Below are 13,508 nucleotides of genomic sequence, written 5' to 3'. Positions count from 1 at the left end.
ATATTTCCCGAAATTCCTGAAGAAAACAAATTATTTCTGACAGATAAATTATTTTTTCCCGCGTTAACTGAAATCTCCCAAGACGCGACGTTGCCGGAAACTCGCGAAACGCGCTCGGGCCGCGTAGAGTGAATTCGGCAACGCTGAAGCCTGAATAACACGCCGGGGAATCCCCGCCGAGGTAGTCTGGTCACCAGACTAGTGTTAATGAATAAATAAATACCCAACGATCGCAAATAATTTGCATAAACCCCTAGCCAATTCACGCGTGTCTCCTCTCCTAGTTTAGTAAAAAAAACGTCGTGAAATCAGGGAAAAAAATCACCTGACGTGCCGTCACGTCGCGACCCTAGTCATTCGGGTGATGATACTGATATTCAGGGGTTGAGAATAGCCAACGCAGATGCAATAGCAACAGTTCGGACGCTGCGGTCGTCGGCACGAAGGCCACATATGAGGTCGGATCGTGGCATCGTATGGGCCTGACTCACGCGCATCATGCGCAGTCATCCATCATTGTCAAAAATTCCTCACCCAGTGTACCAACACAATATCCGTACATGTGTGTCAACCCCCTCTGCATCCATGTGTCTCTCTCAACTCGGGGTTTTCCCGTCCGATGAAATATAAGAAGCCTAAAGTGTTCAGCTTCCTAGATTTGTCGTCACGCTGATATTAACTCGAGTCCCCAGTCACGCTTATGTTCACTCATCTCACTTGATCGTTCAACGTTGAGATATTTTTTTTAGTTCACGTCGGAAAATCGATACGTAATTAACCCTTGATGCACGCTAAAATGTAAGAAAAATATTAGCTCGGGAAATGAATGTAGAACAAGTGGAGCTCATGTTTCTCTATAATCTTGTATTTGACATGTTTTTGTGTTACTTTAACGAAATTTTACACGTGCGACGTTATTCTGAGTGTGCGACGCCTCTGGTATCGCCTCTACAATTTTTCATCATGATCAATGAGATGTTTTAAAGCGCATATTGTACGAAATAATCAGTTCATGGAACAAGTTTATGTACAGAGAAATTTAACTAGCCAACAGTAAATAATGAATTTTCATTTGGTTCTTTCGCTTTTCCATCGAAAATAAAAAACAATGAAAATATATATGAATGCAATAGGATTGTTTAAAACAAAAATTTAAGAGGTAATATACAGTACAAGTCTTGCCTTTTGCTCTCGTATTTCACTAGTTGACGAGTTTTCATCGGGCAGTTTAACAACTAACGGCATTCGGGCATATGTATATTCATCCTTTGTACACTATCTAACAAATCCCCTGGCACAGTCACTCCACATTCATTTATCGCCACTTGCAAATTTTTCAAATCAACATTCAGACTCACACTCTATGCACAATGACATTTTATCGTTATCTATGCCAATAATTTTTCACTATTCTAAATTTACATATTTCACAGTCACTGTCATACCGAAGATTTCGAGATTGCACTTAAATTACGATCAATGTTCATAAAGTTCATGAAACAGAGAACTGCTGATTTGTCCTCATGAACCAATCAGAGACACCCATTTTCACACGGAGAGAAAAATTCAATGAAAATTACCAGAAAAAAACGGGAAAATTACGTTTCGAAACGTAATCCGCGAGCGAAGTAAAATTCAATAAAAAGTGTGAGTTGGAATTGAAATTGTACGAATCGCCACGTAAATTCTACGATTTGTTCCGTAAAAATAAATCAGTCGTCTGATGACTCACCGCTGTGGGGACAACAAGTCGTTCCGTAATTTTTCCCCAACGATTGAGAAATTTTACGGAACGGAACATAGAAATAACTTACCAGCTTCATAAAAATTGTCGAACGTTCAAGAATTTTTGATTTTTGAGGCATAATAAGTCGGCAAGTTTCTGTAAGATTTTACTTCTTCGGGAAAAATGACGTGAGAATGTCGTACTTTTTTCGGTGATGAACCTGAAAATTCACTGAACGTTCCACATTTCTTCTCTTCCATTCCTACAAAAATTGCCGGAAAACGATTCCCCATTGCGAATTACGTGAATTGTTCCGTGATTTTTACTGAATATTTTTCTCCGTGCAGTAATTACTAGTGATGCCACAAGACAAGACGAGGCAAGAATCACAAAATCGTTTCTTCTCTTGTATTCTCTTATTAAAATTAAGTCAACAAAAATGAAAGTGTTTTGAACAATAATGATTCATCAAGGACTCATAATATTTTTGTCCAGACTGAGATTTGAACCCGGGACCTTCCGATTATGCATCAGGTACTCTCCCAACTTAACGTAAGGTCACAAGGGTCACAAGGGTCACAAAAAAGGACTCACCAAGGTCACGAAGTCGCAAGGGTCACATAAAAAAAGAATTTGCTAGGGTAGCGAGGGTCACAAGGGTGACACGGCATCCGTTAAATGCGTTTTTGACTGAAAACTCTTTTATCGTAGACTTTGTTGACTGAATTTTGGCGATTATTGTTGCAATTTTTTCAGAAAAAAAAATCAATTAAAAACATCTCCAACAAAAAAATTTTCATTAAAATTGAGTTTTGTTGTTTTGATGTTCCAAATATAATCATTGAATTCAAACGTGAGTGCATGAATTGGTATGTCAAGAACCTAAACGAAGCTTCACGAAAATGTTCGTCTCTTGGAAAATAACGATTGAAATTCTTATATCCGAAAACCTAATTGAGAGGGAATTTTTTCTTTACTTTTCCCGTATTCCCGAGGAAAACTGGCGCGGAAAATGTCAAATAACGGCGCCAAAGGAATCGTAATCTTCCCGAAATTTTCTTCCGCTCTCTTTCGTCTCTTGTTCGAGATCCCCTTGTCTCGTCTTGCTCCTCATCTACAAAAGAAAAATGTCCTCTCGCCTCGTCTGCCTCTTCCTCCCTCCCGACATGGCTAATAATTACAGCCCCCCGATTGAAATCAGTAAAGTTCGTTGAGCATATACTGCTCCTCATTCCAGTCCAGCTGGCCCGGATTTTCAGCTTCGTGGACTCAACTGAGCTGATAGTACTCCGGTGCAAAATCATTGGCGAGATTACTAAGGAAATTAAAGTCCGACGAGCTGTTGCTGTTATCGGCAGACGGTGTTGGCGCAGTGGCGTGAACAAGTTCACCGTAGAAGCCCCCAAAGTTGCCGTAGTTTTCGTTGTTCGTCTCCGCCTGACCGGTGCTGTCCGGCGGAGTGATAACGGCGGCTGTTGCCGCGGCGATTGCCGTCGCCGTGGTGGTCATGCCGGGGACAGGAAAGGGATCTGGCGAGGAGACATAGCTATTTGGGATGCTGGAGGCTTCACCTCCTTGATGTACGTGCAGCTGCGACTGCTCGTAGTAGGTGTTCGGATGACACTTGCTCCCCCTGTAATCGTTCTGGTTGGGATGGATGGAAGCGTAGCCTTCAGCCGCATGCTGCTGTTGCGTCTGATGCTGCATTTCGGGGTAGTAATGTTGGCTGGATTGGACGGGGACAGCCGTGTGGCTGTGGGAACCTATGTTGTCCCCATGATATGGTCCAGTTGGATATCCGTAACTTCCGGTCATGTAGCCCTCCGTCGACGGATCAGTCTGGGAGTTCGGGTAAGCTTGACTCGGATAAGCGCTTCCCGCCGGGTGCATGTTTCGCTGGTAGCTGCCGTGATACGACGCACCACCCTGAGGATAACCATTGTACTCCCCCGTGCTGGGGTACTGCGACTGCTGCTGCTGGTGGAACTGCATGGACGGATTGTAAACCGGCCGGGTCGTTGATCCCGTTCTCCCATGATGACCAACTCGCGTGGCTATCGCCGGGTTCTGTCTATACATCGAGTGCATATCTGGTGGATACGTCACGCGCTGTTGATACGTATCTCGATTGCAGTAAGTGTTCTGAGGATTCGTTGGTGGAACGTTTTGTCTGTTCATGGGCATTCCGTTTCTGTAATCACCAGCAGGTGGTTGATACAAATTCTGCTGAGGTGGAAAATGCCCCTGCGGATTTGCGGGGATACTCCGCGCTACGTGAGGTGGCATGGTAGTTGGGTTTGAGGTGGCGTGTAGAATAGCGCCGGAACTGGTGGATGACGGGGAGCTCCTTGGCCGCTGCATGTAGGGGCCGTGGGTGCTTTGTACATTCAATGGGCTTCCCTGCTGAAGTTGCACGGATACTGGAGTTCCGGGGGTTGAAGAGGGGGTTAAACTCCTAGATCCTTGACTCGGCAGGGCCGGTGTGCTGACCGTCGAATCTGGCATCGCTAGGAGGACACCATTGCTCGTCACTGTACACATTTCCTTGGTGCTAGATGACGGCGATTTCTTGCAGACATTCACCGGGTGCTTGGTGGGATTTGGACTCTTGTGGCCACCCTCCACTTTGATCCGCACCTCGCTCATCTTCTTGGTCGGTATGCTTGGCGATGTCACGTCGCTACCGTCGTTAGATCTCGAGTCCTCATCAGCCATTATCTTCTCGAAAGAGCTCGACACACTGTTCGTACTGCCAACACTACTAGCACCATTACTATTCGTATTAAATCCTACGTTTGATCCATTGTTATTGTTGTTGGTTGCACTTGGTGTATTATTATTGCTACCGACTCGCGATGCACCGAGGTCTGTCACCTCGCTGAGAGTGCTACCGACGTCAGTAACTCCGGAAATATCACAGTTGTGGCAACTCTTCTTCTCGTCCTCGTCAATCAGCATGTTCTCCCCTTTGGGCTTATCCACACCGTCCGACGATCCTCCGTCTTTATCATCACCGTCCTCCTTGCTCAGTGTTTGTCTCTTGTGCTTCATCCGACGATTTTGAAACCATACTTTCACCTATCGGTGTCAAACGCCAAATTAGAATTGAGATTAAGTCGTCGGGTAGTGGTGCCGCGAGACACTTTACGAGACAGAACTTTGGGGAGATGATCTCGGTCTCGATGAACATCTTTGCTCTCATATCAGTCTCCAAATACGCAATATCGAACCCTCTCGTGATGACTCCGAGTCAATTTATCTCATCTCGGTCTCAAGTTTTTATAGTTTGCAATGTAAAATCTCGGTTTGTGTCGCGGTTTGTCTCGTCTGGGTTTTCTGAATATTGAAAACGCCAAAAACTGGAAACCCAGATGGCATAAATTGACTCAGAGTCATCACGAGAGCAGTTGATACTGCGTATTTCGAGACAGACGAAGATTTCCACGTTCATTGAGACCGAGATCATCTCTCCAAAGTTTTGTCTCGTGTTGTCTCGTTGAAATGTCTCGCGGCATCACTATCATGGGGATGGAGCTATATTTTTTGAACCCTCACCTGCCTTTCCGTTAGATCCAGGGACGCCGCTATTTCAATTCTCCTCGGTCGACATAGGTACTTGTTGAAGTGAAACTCCTTCTCCAACTCGAGTAACTGGGTATTTGTGTAGGCGGTACGTAATCTCCTGGGCAGGCCATTTTCTGCAACAGAATATTCCGAGGGGAAAACGTGAGACAACTTGGAAATTACTTTTTTCCTAGGGTATTGATCGCAAAACAATGTTTCTAGTCGATTATGTTAGGGCGGTTGGTTGGATGGTAGTTTAATTAACGCCGAGGATACGGGGATACTCGGAACCAGGAGCATCAGAATCTCGGGAACAAGAACGTTAGGATTCCTCAAGGGCTTGGAGAAATCCACGGTGGCATCGCGTGATTAGCATCAGCTAATTGTTACCTAGTAAGAAACTTGTCTCGTGATAACGAGGGGAGTATTGAAGATACGAGAATTATCTCGGGGTTATAAGATGAGTTTGCTGTAATATTGAAACTCTGGACTAAGGGATGGTGTCAACAAGGTTTTGATTCACTTCACGTGAGGGCTATTAATTTCTCGAGCGATAGCTTTGTGGGATGAATGTTGTTGCTGAAAAATTTATTCAATAGAAATTTTTCATTATTCATGAAATTCCAAGCGTCATATTGAAATCAATGTCATCTTAATCATCAATCAAGTTTGTTTGCCCCCGCGGTTGTCTTCTCAACGGGTAATTTTTTCATGCATTTCGGTTTGTTGCGCTCGGTGACTTGAGGGTAGCGAAGTGGAGATGCTAAACTACCCCATGGCGTGTGAGCGGATGTAAGGGTGGCTTGAAAACGCGTACATACATAAACGGGAAGTCGAGGGTGGGAGCAGGACCCTGGAGATGCGTTGAAAAAAAAAGAGTGGGAAACTGAAGAGAAAAAAAAACCATCGGGGTATCTGAGCGGACGAATCGAACTGCCGGAGGGTGGAACAGGGGTGGCTTGAGGTGGAGAAAGTATTTGCGTGATTGACATGAGCCTCATCAGCGTTTCGCGTTTTCGATTGGCTGGACGAACTTGTCAATCAAAGCGGATCCACGCCTATTGAGTCACCATTGCGTTTCGGCATTTCCGATATTACGCGACTCTCACCGGTCATAATGCGCGGAAAATAAACCGCGAATATTTTTCCGCCATGATATTCTCTTTTTGTCCATTTTGTTAACGATTTTTACGAGAAATTTATTCTCTGTTATTCCCCATACTGTCACGAGGATGACGAACTGTCAAGACGCTTCTCACGAGAGACAGACAGGATCGCGTGCAACATGAAATAGATAACGAGCTTGAAAATAGCCAAAGTGTTCTTAACCTCTCCCGCGTCTACCCTCCGTTGCCGCGTTTTTTGAGTTTACGGAATACTTCGGTATCTCCGAGACGCGACATCAATTCAGAATTTCAAAACTTACGTGTTTTTGTTGAACCTCCGACAGACTCGCGCGAAACATTAAAAATAACTGTAACAGAAATAAAACTAAGCGTCGGTGACAAAAAGTGCGGAAATAACAATTGTCGAGTGTAAGGACGGGAGAATGAGAGGGATAAAGAAGTGAGTATCAGAGTGACAGACGCGTGGATATTATTTCGGGACAGGTTGTCAGTCATCAGGGAGTGGCAAGCTGACGTCAGGAGAGCGACGGCCGGCGGCTTTTGTATTTCTGTTGAGGTTTAAGTGGGAATTACATGTATTACTCGGCATTCCCGGGTCAAAAATCTTGACACAAAAGTTTTCTCAACGCCGTCTATTGTTTATACAACCCGTTTTAGGGAGATTTCAGTCGGGCGAGTTGGCTCAGTGGTAGTGTTGCTGTCTGTCACGCTGAGGATCGCGGGTTCGATCCCCGCCTTGGGCAGATTTTTTTCCCAAAAAAGGCCCACTAATTTCGACTGATAACAGGAATTTCTGGGTTATCGGCGGTGCGCAGAATGTGGGGCCCTAGTGTGGGACTGACTAGGCCCTGGTGAGGCGGTGGGAGAAGGGCCCAATCATGTGTCAGGGGTTTTCCAGAGACGAAAACATGCAATTGCCTCAGTAATCGAATTTATCTGCACGGTGATGATCATATCCTTGAAGAATCTCAGTGAAATTTCACGGAATAGTTGGAATTGGGCACCTGTAGACACTGAATAATACCTTCTGATTTTTTTTCTCAACAAAAAATTGAAGGAGGCCAGAGAAAGGAGGCTGGCTAGTTTTTTATTAAAAAAACGCGAAGAGAAATGAAGGCGGTATAACAGAATGGAGCCGGACCAAGGCTGATAATTCCACACGCGACCACAGCCAAAGGTATATCTTTCTTTTCCCAATTTTTTCCTCAATTTCCTCTCCATAGCACGTTGTTTAGTCCGTTCCTCTCCTCGTCTCGAAGAATATAGACAGGTGGTAAGGGTCACATGATGGCCGTCTCAGTAATTTGTCTTTTGTTTTCTCCCTCGTGCGCGCTTTTGCCTCGACTCGGGGTTATATACAAGAGAAAACTTGCGATGGAACAAAGGACGGAAAGTGGAGGCCCACGGGTTTTACTTCGGGTTACGTTCAGTGCCCAAGGCCAGTCGGGGCGTGGTGGTGGAAGGGAGATGGAGGAACAGCCGAGGTAAACGTATGAAAAATGAGTGAGAAGAGTTTGAAACAAATGACGGAACAGCCGGCTCCACTGCCTTCTGCCCCCCCTCGTCCTTCGGTAAAACATTGGGATATACATGGTGTAGGTATCTGGGATCAAAAAAACGCAAGGAGGAAAATTGTCCGATTAAGATGATCATTAGGGGAGCAGAATTGTAGGTAACATGCCAGTTGAGGACTGAACGATTCTTTTATACAATTCGAGAGACGTTAGACGTTTGAAAGCATCAGAATTTGTTTTGCTGTGATTCAGATGGTACTTCCACCCCTGAAATTTATTGAAAATCTACTCTACGGCCATTTTTATAGCCTTGAAGAAGTGCACAAACGAACAAAACAAATTTTTCATCACGCTGTGCGAAAAAGTAACTTAGGCACGCTTCGCGTGCCTAAAACGTCCCTTTTCCACACATTGTGATGAAAAATATTGTTCGATACTCGTGGGAAAAATGTTTTTTGCTCGCCTTCGGCTCGTGCTATAAACCTCCCACGAGCCAAAAAACACTTTTCCGCACTCGTAACGAAATATACTATTTTTACACCCAAAAAGAAATTACTTCTCACCAGTACAAACCGGTACTTGGGGGAAGTTCACTTTTGAAAAGTTCTAAAAATACTCGTCCCAAGTATATTTTGTGTCCTTGGGTGAAGTACCACATCTGCCGATCGAGTAGAAATGGTACTGGGGAGGAAGTAGTATCGCTACTTACTGCCAGTACTTTTAGTACTTTTCACAAGTACCAAAGGTACTAGTGAAAAGTAATTTTTCAACTTCTCTCAAGTACTTTTAGGACTTAATTTCAGTACTTCCAATTGATTACTTTATTGAAAAAAGTGAATATTATTACCGGATAGAATGGGCTTTCTTACGCATTTTTGTAAATAGAAATGTTCAGCGGAAGATATTTTGTAGGACAAAATCAATAGATTGCGATTTTTATGGATGCTTTCGAGAATTATTGGTATGCTTAAATTTTATTGAGATTTTCATGTTTTATGTTGTTATCAACATTTAAAAGGCTTCGAAAAATTATTTTTAATTTCTTTTCAATTTTATTACTCACAAAACGGGAATTATTTGGATTTTTGAATTTTTTACGGAATTCGGTTTTTAGAAGAGGTAGAAAAACATTTTTGAGTTCTTATACTCAACTTATATTGAGTTTATTCGGTACTTTTGAAAAGTACCAGCCAGGTACTCACTACAAATAATTTTTTTACTTGTCCCAAGTAACAAAATACTTGTGACAAGTACTGAGGTACTTCTCACCAGTGCACAGGTACTTGACGCATGATACTTGCATCAAGTTGTTTTGTAACTTCGAGGAAGTACAAAAATGTGCCTTTCGCCAGAAACCCCTTGGTACTGGGTACAAGTACTTTTGCTACTGATCAAAAGTAATTTTTTTTTTTGTGTACAAACGAAAAAATGTCTCGTAGCATTATATCACCAAATGGAAGGGATTTTCAAGTTATTCTCGCCTCTTTCTGAATAACATATTGCACGAATGAATTCCCGCATTGAAATTTATTGTTACAACATCATTAGCGTGGGAGAATGATTCTTAAGAGATGTTGATCCATTAAAATGTTACTACAGTCCTTGCGACACTGCATAAACCAGCAATCACTCCAGTACATGTTGAAATGATTTTTCTCCAGTTGACATTTCATGTCATGGATTTCCTTCGCGCGATTATCAAACCGTGACGTGAAAACTAATGGAAATGAATGAAGTAAAGGGGATTGGATTGGAATTGTTGGCGGGTTGCGGTGAGGTCAAGTGGAGAAATAGGGAAATAAGAGTGTAAACAGTTATTATAGATTTATGCATCGGTGAAGGGAAGACAGTTGGGGAGAGAATGGAAGGGAAGCAAACACACTGGCCACGGAAAGCACCACTTCTGGTTGACTGTGCTTTGCCTTTCGATCTGTAATCAATTTGTGGGGGTGGGACAAGAAGATATTCGTAATATCAAGGGAATTTATAGAGTCAATTGAAAAAGGAGGGGTAAAACGGGAGACGGCGTCCGTGCGTTCGTATGTATGTATGTGTCTGAATCATTATTTTCTCAAATGTAGGTATTACTAAACCTTATCGCCACTAATTAAAATTCAATTCATTGATTAATTTTTTTAATTTTCGAATTTTTTCAAAATTCAGTTGCAACACGATAACTAAAAAAGAATGTTCTAAATTCATTGAATGACGGGTTAAAAAATTCGTTGGAATGTCCTTTTGACCGAGTTCGAAAATGCAAGCGATAGCAATAATCGTTATTTTGATTTCTGTGATTTTCAAAAAAATTTCCTAGTTGAGTTTTTGAAGAATATCTCCGAATTTAAAGGAGATAATGAAATTTTCGTAATAACCTTTTTTCTAGAGCAAATTGAGTGCTACAAAAAGGGTTTTGACAAAAATTTAGCTATCTCCCTTCGATTCCGTGATATTCACTAAAACTGGTCAATAGTCAAAATCGACTTAAACCGGTTTACCACTTCGCTACTGAATTGTATTATTTAATAAATTAATTTTGTAAATTAGCAAATTTATTAAATACAAGGACAGAATAGAAAATAACGCATTCGTATCGAGTATTTTCCATTCAATTTTCCTTTACGAGAATGACGAAATGTCATGCAAAACCTCAATTAGATAAAAAAATACCCGTGGACTAGGGCGGATTGAGGGATTATTAAATAAAGCTTCAATTTAACGATAAATCCCGAGTTTGAAAATGAAAATCCGGAGATCCTCTCTCGCCCCTCGCGGGTAGGGATTCCGGGACAAGAGGGGTGACCCTAGATATAGCCTAGTCATTACTTCAGACTGGAGATCCTCTGAGGCCTCAAGGTGTGTCTTCGCGGTTCTACGATAATCCCGCGTCGATCTCATGCAAAATTCGTAAGGGAACGTTATTACCCGCGACTTTTTATTCTTCTGTGATTTTTCTTCAAGTGATTTAAACGTAATTTGAGAATCCGACTATTATATCATTGACCTTCATTTCTGATGAAGAGAAAACAAAGTTCACGATTTAATAAGAAAATTTCTAAATTGAAATAAATTTTTTTGAAAAATTTGAAAAATTGAAAATTAAATTGAAATAACATTTTCTATAATTAATATTGAAAGAATTATTTCTAAATCAATTTTTTATTCCATTTTTCGATTTTCTAGTTCAATTTTTTTCATTTCTAAAAATTTTATTAAAAAAAAATAAAATAGAAATAGATTAAATCTATTTTATGAAATAGATTTGAAATAACATTTTTATAATTAGTATTGAGAGGATGTGAAATTAATAAGGGTCACGAGGGGTGACGCAAAAACGTAACGCGTGACGCAAAACGTTCCATCTATTTTACCCTCAATAAGTCAATTTTTTTTCCCAGTCTAAAGCGGAAATCATTAAAATATCTTCACACCTCAATACGACAACTATTTCCATTTACCAGACATTGTAACGTAGTTGTCTCAACTCATGCAGTTGATTGCCGCTGATAGTAGATAATGTTGCAAGCCAGCCTCACAACTCGTATAATTATAGATTGGAAAGTGTTAAAGTACCCGGCTCACGAGGTTCTCTCGGCTAATAACCCCCCGCGTATTGTTGATAATAATAGCACCGCGGATTGAAGAATGCCGTGAGAAATAGACGGCTATCGAGACGGCACACACGATCAGCTTCACGCATGCATTAAATTATTTTCCCTCCAGGATAATAACATGAATAAGACAAATTAGAAAACTGTTTTTGTGGTGAATTTGAAATAAGTAGTGATAGCTTATAGTTGAAGGTATGGTATCCCCTTTGGCGGCCATGTTGCTGGCCACGCAATGGTGCTCGCGGCCTCAAGCTAACCTGTGATTATGGCTGGGGCTCGGGTGGAGAGCGATGTCCAGGGGAAAATTGGACGAACGGGATATGGTAAAGGTGTACGTGCGAGTTGTACATGCTATGTGTACATGTACCAGCGGCTCAGAGGCGTGTCAGTGCAACCTGCAATCATCGGGGTGGAGCGACCTGCGAGCGCTCGAACCATTCGTGAGAGAGTGGCTCTGTTATCTCCTCCAAATCAATGGGTTTTTTTTTTTTCCAAAGCAAAAGGGAGAAGGAAAATAATAAATAACCGAGTAAAAATGAATGTGTGCGGCAAGCTGGAGGAGTGGAATGGCACGGGTTACGGGAGTATTTATTATTCAAGGGTAATGTTGGTGGAGTACACAGAAGAATAAGGAGGGAATCGTCTACGCGTCGATTCAGACTGGATTATTCGAGGATGCGTGCTGCCGACACTTACGGTTGAATATTTCGGCGGCACGCAAGGCTCTATGTGAGGCGGGCTTTTGGGTATTTGCGATTGAATGGTGGTGCCACTGGACTGAGAGAAAAACGACAAAGTTCTCGAGCAAGTCTTACTTGTGTCGAGGAAACAGTTTTTGAAAATTATCACAAAAGGATTTTTTTTTGACAAACGTGCACACTGTTAGAAATTTCTTGAAATCTCAGTCACAATGTCATCTGAGTTTCCTATGTTGTGAGTTTGAATTCAATTTCAATTGAAAACGTTCACTAAATTTTTTAATCGTCTTGAAAATTCAAGAAAATTTGGTTTTTTGTATTAAAAAACCATTGATTTTTCAATGGAAGCTAGAATTTTCAAATTCATCGTGGAAATTGAACATTAAACATAAGTGGAGGAATTTCTTTTTAGACTTCAGTAGCGAAGTAGTAAATCGGTTTAAGTCGATTTTGACTATTGGCCAGTTTTCAGTGAATATCTCGAAATCTAATAAAGATAGCTAAATTTTTGTTAAGACCTTTTTTGTAGCACTCAATTTGCTCTAGAAAAAAGGTCATTACGAAAATTTCGTTACCTCCTTTGGATTCGGAGATATTCAGCAAAAACTCTAGTAAGAGATAAGTCGACTTAAACCGCTTTACCACTTCGCTACTGAATTCTTTAAAAATACAATTTTCCACATATGCTGGAAAATTTTCATCAAAAGTAACAGCTGGAATTGCGTTATCTGTCGCGAAGATTCACCGGAAAACCCCTTCCCCTCTCCCCGCCATTATTCCAGCGAGACGTGCTTTTGGTGAAGGAAAAAGGGAACTTTGGAGAACTAATTTACCGATAATTTGCGTTCTTGAGCCCTTGAGCCGGGTAAAGCCCGCTGGTTTGCACTCGCGATTGCGGAGAATCTTCAGCTGCTGGGACTCTTCAAGTCTCAGCTGATCGCAGATGCAATTGTTTCGCAATTCCCCTGAACGCTTCAATAAACTCATAATTAATCACGCATCGACGAATGGCAGATTCTTAATTAAAGAATTGTCTTCGATCAGAAATTCCCCCAACTTATTCCGCATCTGTCACGCGCTTCCCTCGAGCGAGTTCAGACATCCCCAAATACTTTTGGAAAGAAGAAACCCCCAGACGGAGGAAAAAAACTCGGCAACTCTCCTCGAAACTAATTTTCTGATAATTTGCGTTCAGAGAAGAATTCCCCGTCCCTCTTCTTCACTCTCTCAACCGTATTGCCACTAAGTTGTCTCTGATTTCAACCGCGAAC

General features: G+C 41.9%; 1 protein-coding gene across 1 annotated transcript in view; it reads right to left on the bottom strand.

The window, feature by feature from the left end:
• Nucleotides 1-2,995: 2,995 nt before the first annotated feature.
• LOC107039061 (homeotic protein proboscipedia) overlaps nt 2,996-13,508 on the bottom strand; it is a 31,078-nt gene continuing 20,565 nt past the window's right edge. The window contains exons 2-3 of the mRNA XM_015258499.1: nt 5,282-5,424; nt 2,996-4,804 (exon numbers count right to left, since the gene is read on the bottom strand). Of these exons, the coding sequence (XP_015113985.1) occupies nt 2,996-4,804; nt 5,282-5,424 (1,952 nt within the window). The remainder of the gene's footprint in view (nt 4,805-5,281; nt 5,425-13,508) is intronic.

Source organism: Diachasma alloeum, unplaced genomic scaffold (genome assembly GCF_001412515.2).
Source record: "Diachasma alloeum isolate Michigan unplaced genomic scaffold, Dall2.0 Dall_scaffold_00291, whole genome shotgun sequence".
NCBI classification, from domain to species: Eukaryota; Metazoa; Arthropoda; class Insecta; order Hymenoptera; family Braconidae; genus Diachasma; species Diachasma alloeum.
The sequence above is the reverse complement of the archived record's forward strand: the minus strand, read 5'-3'. Positions and strand labels throughout refer to the sequence as shown.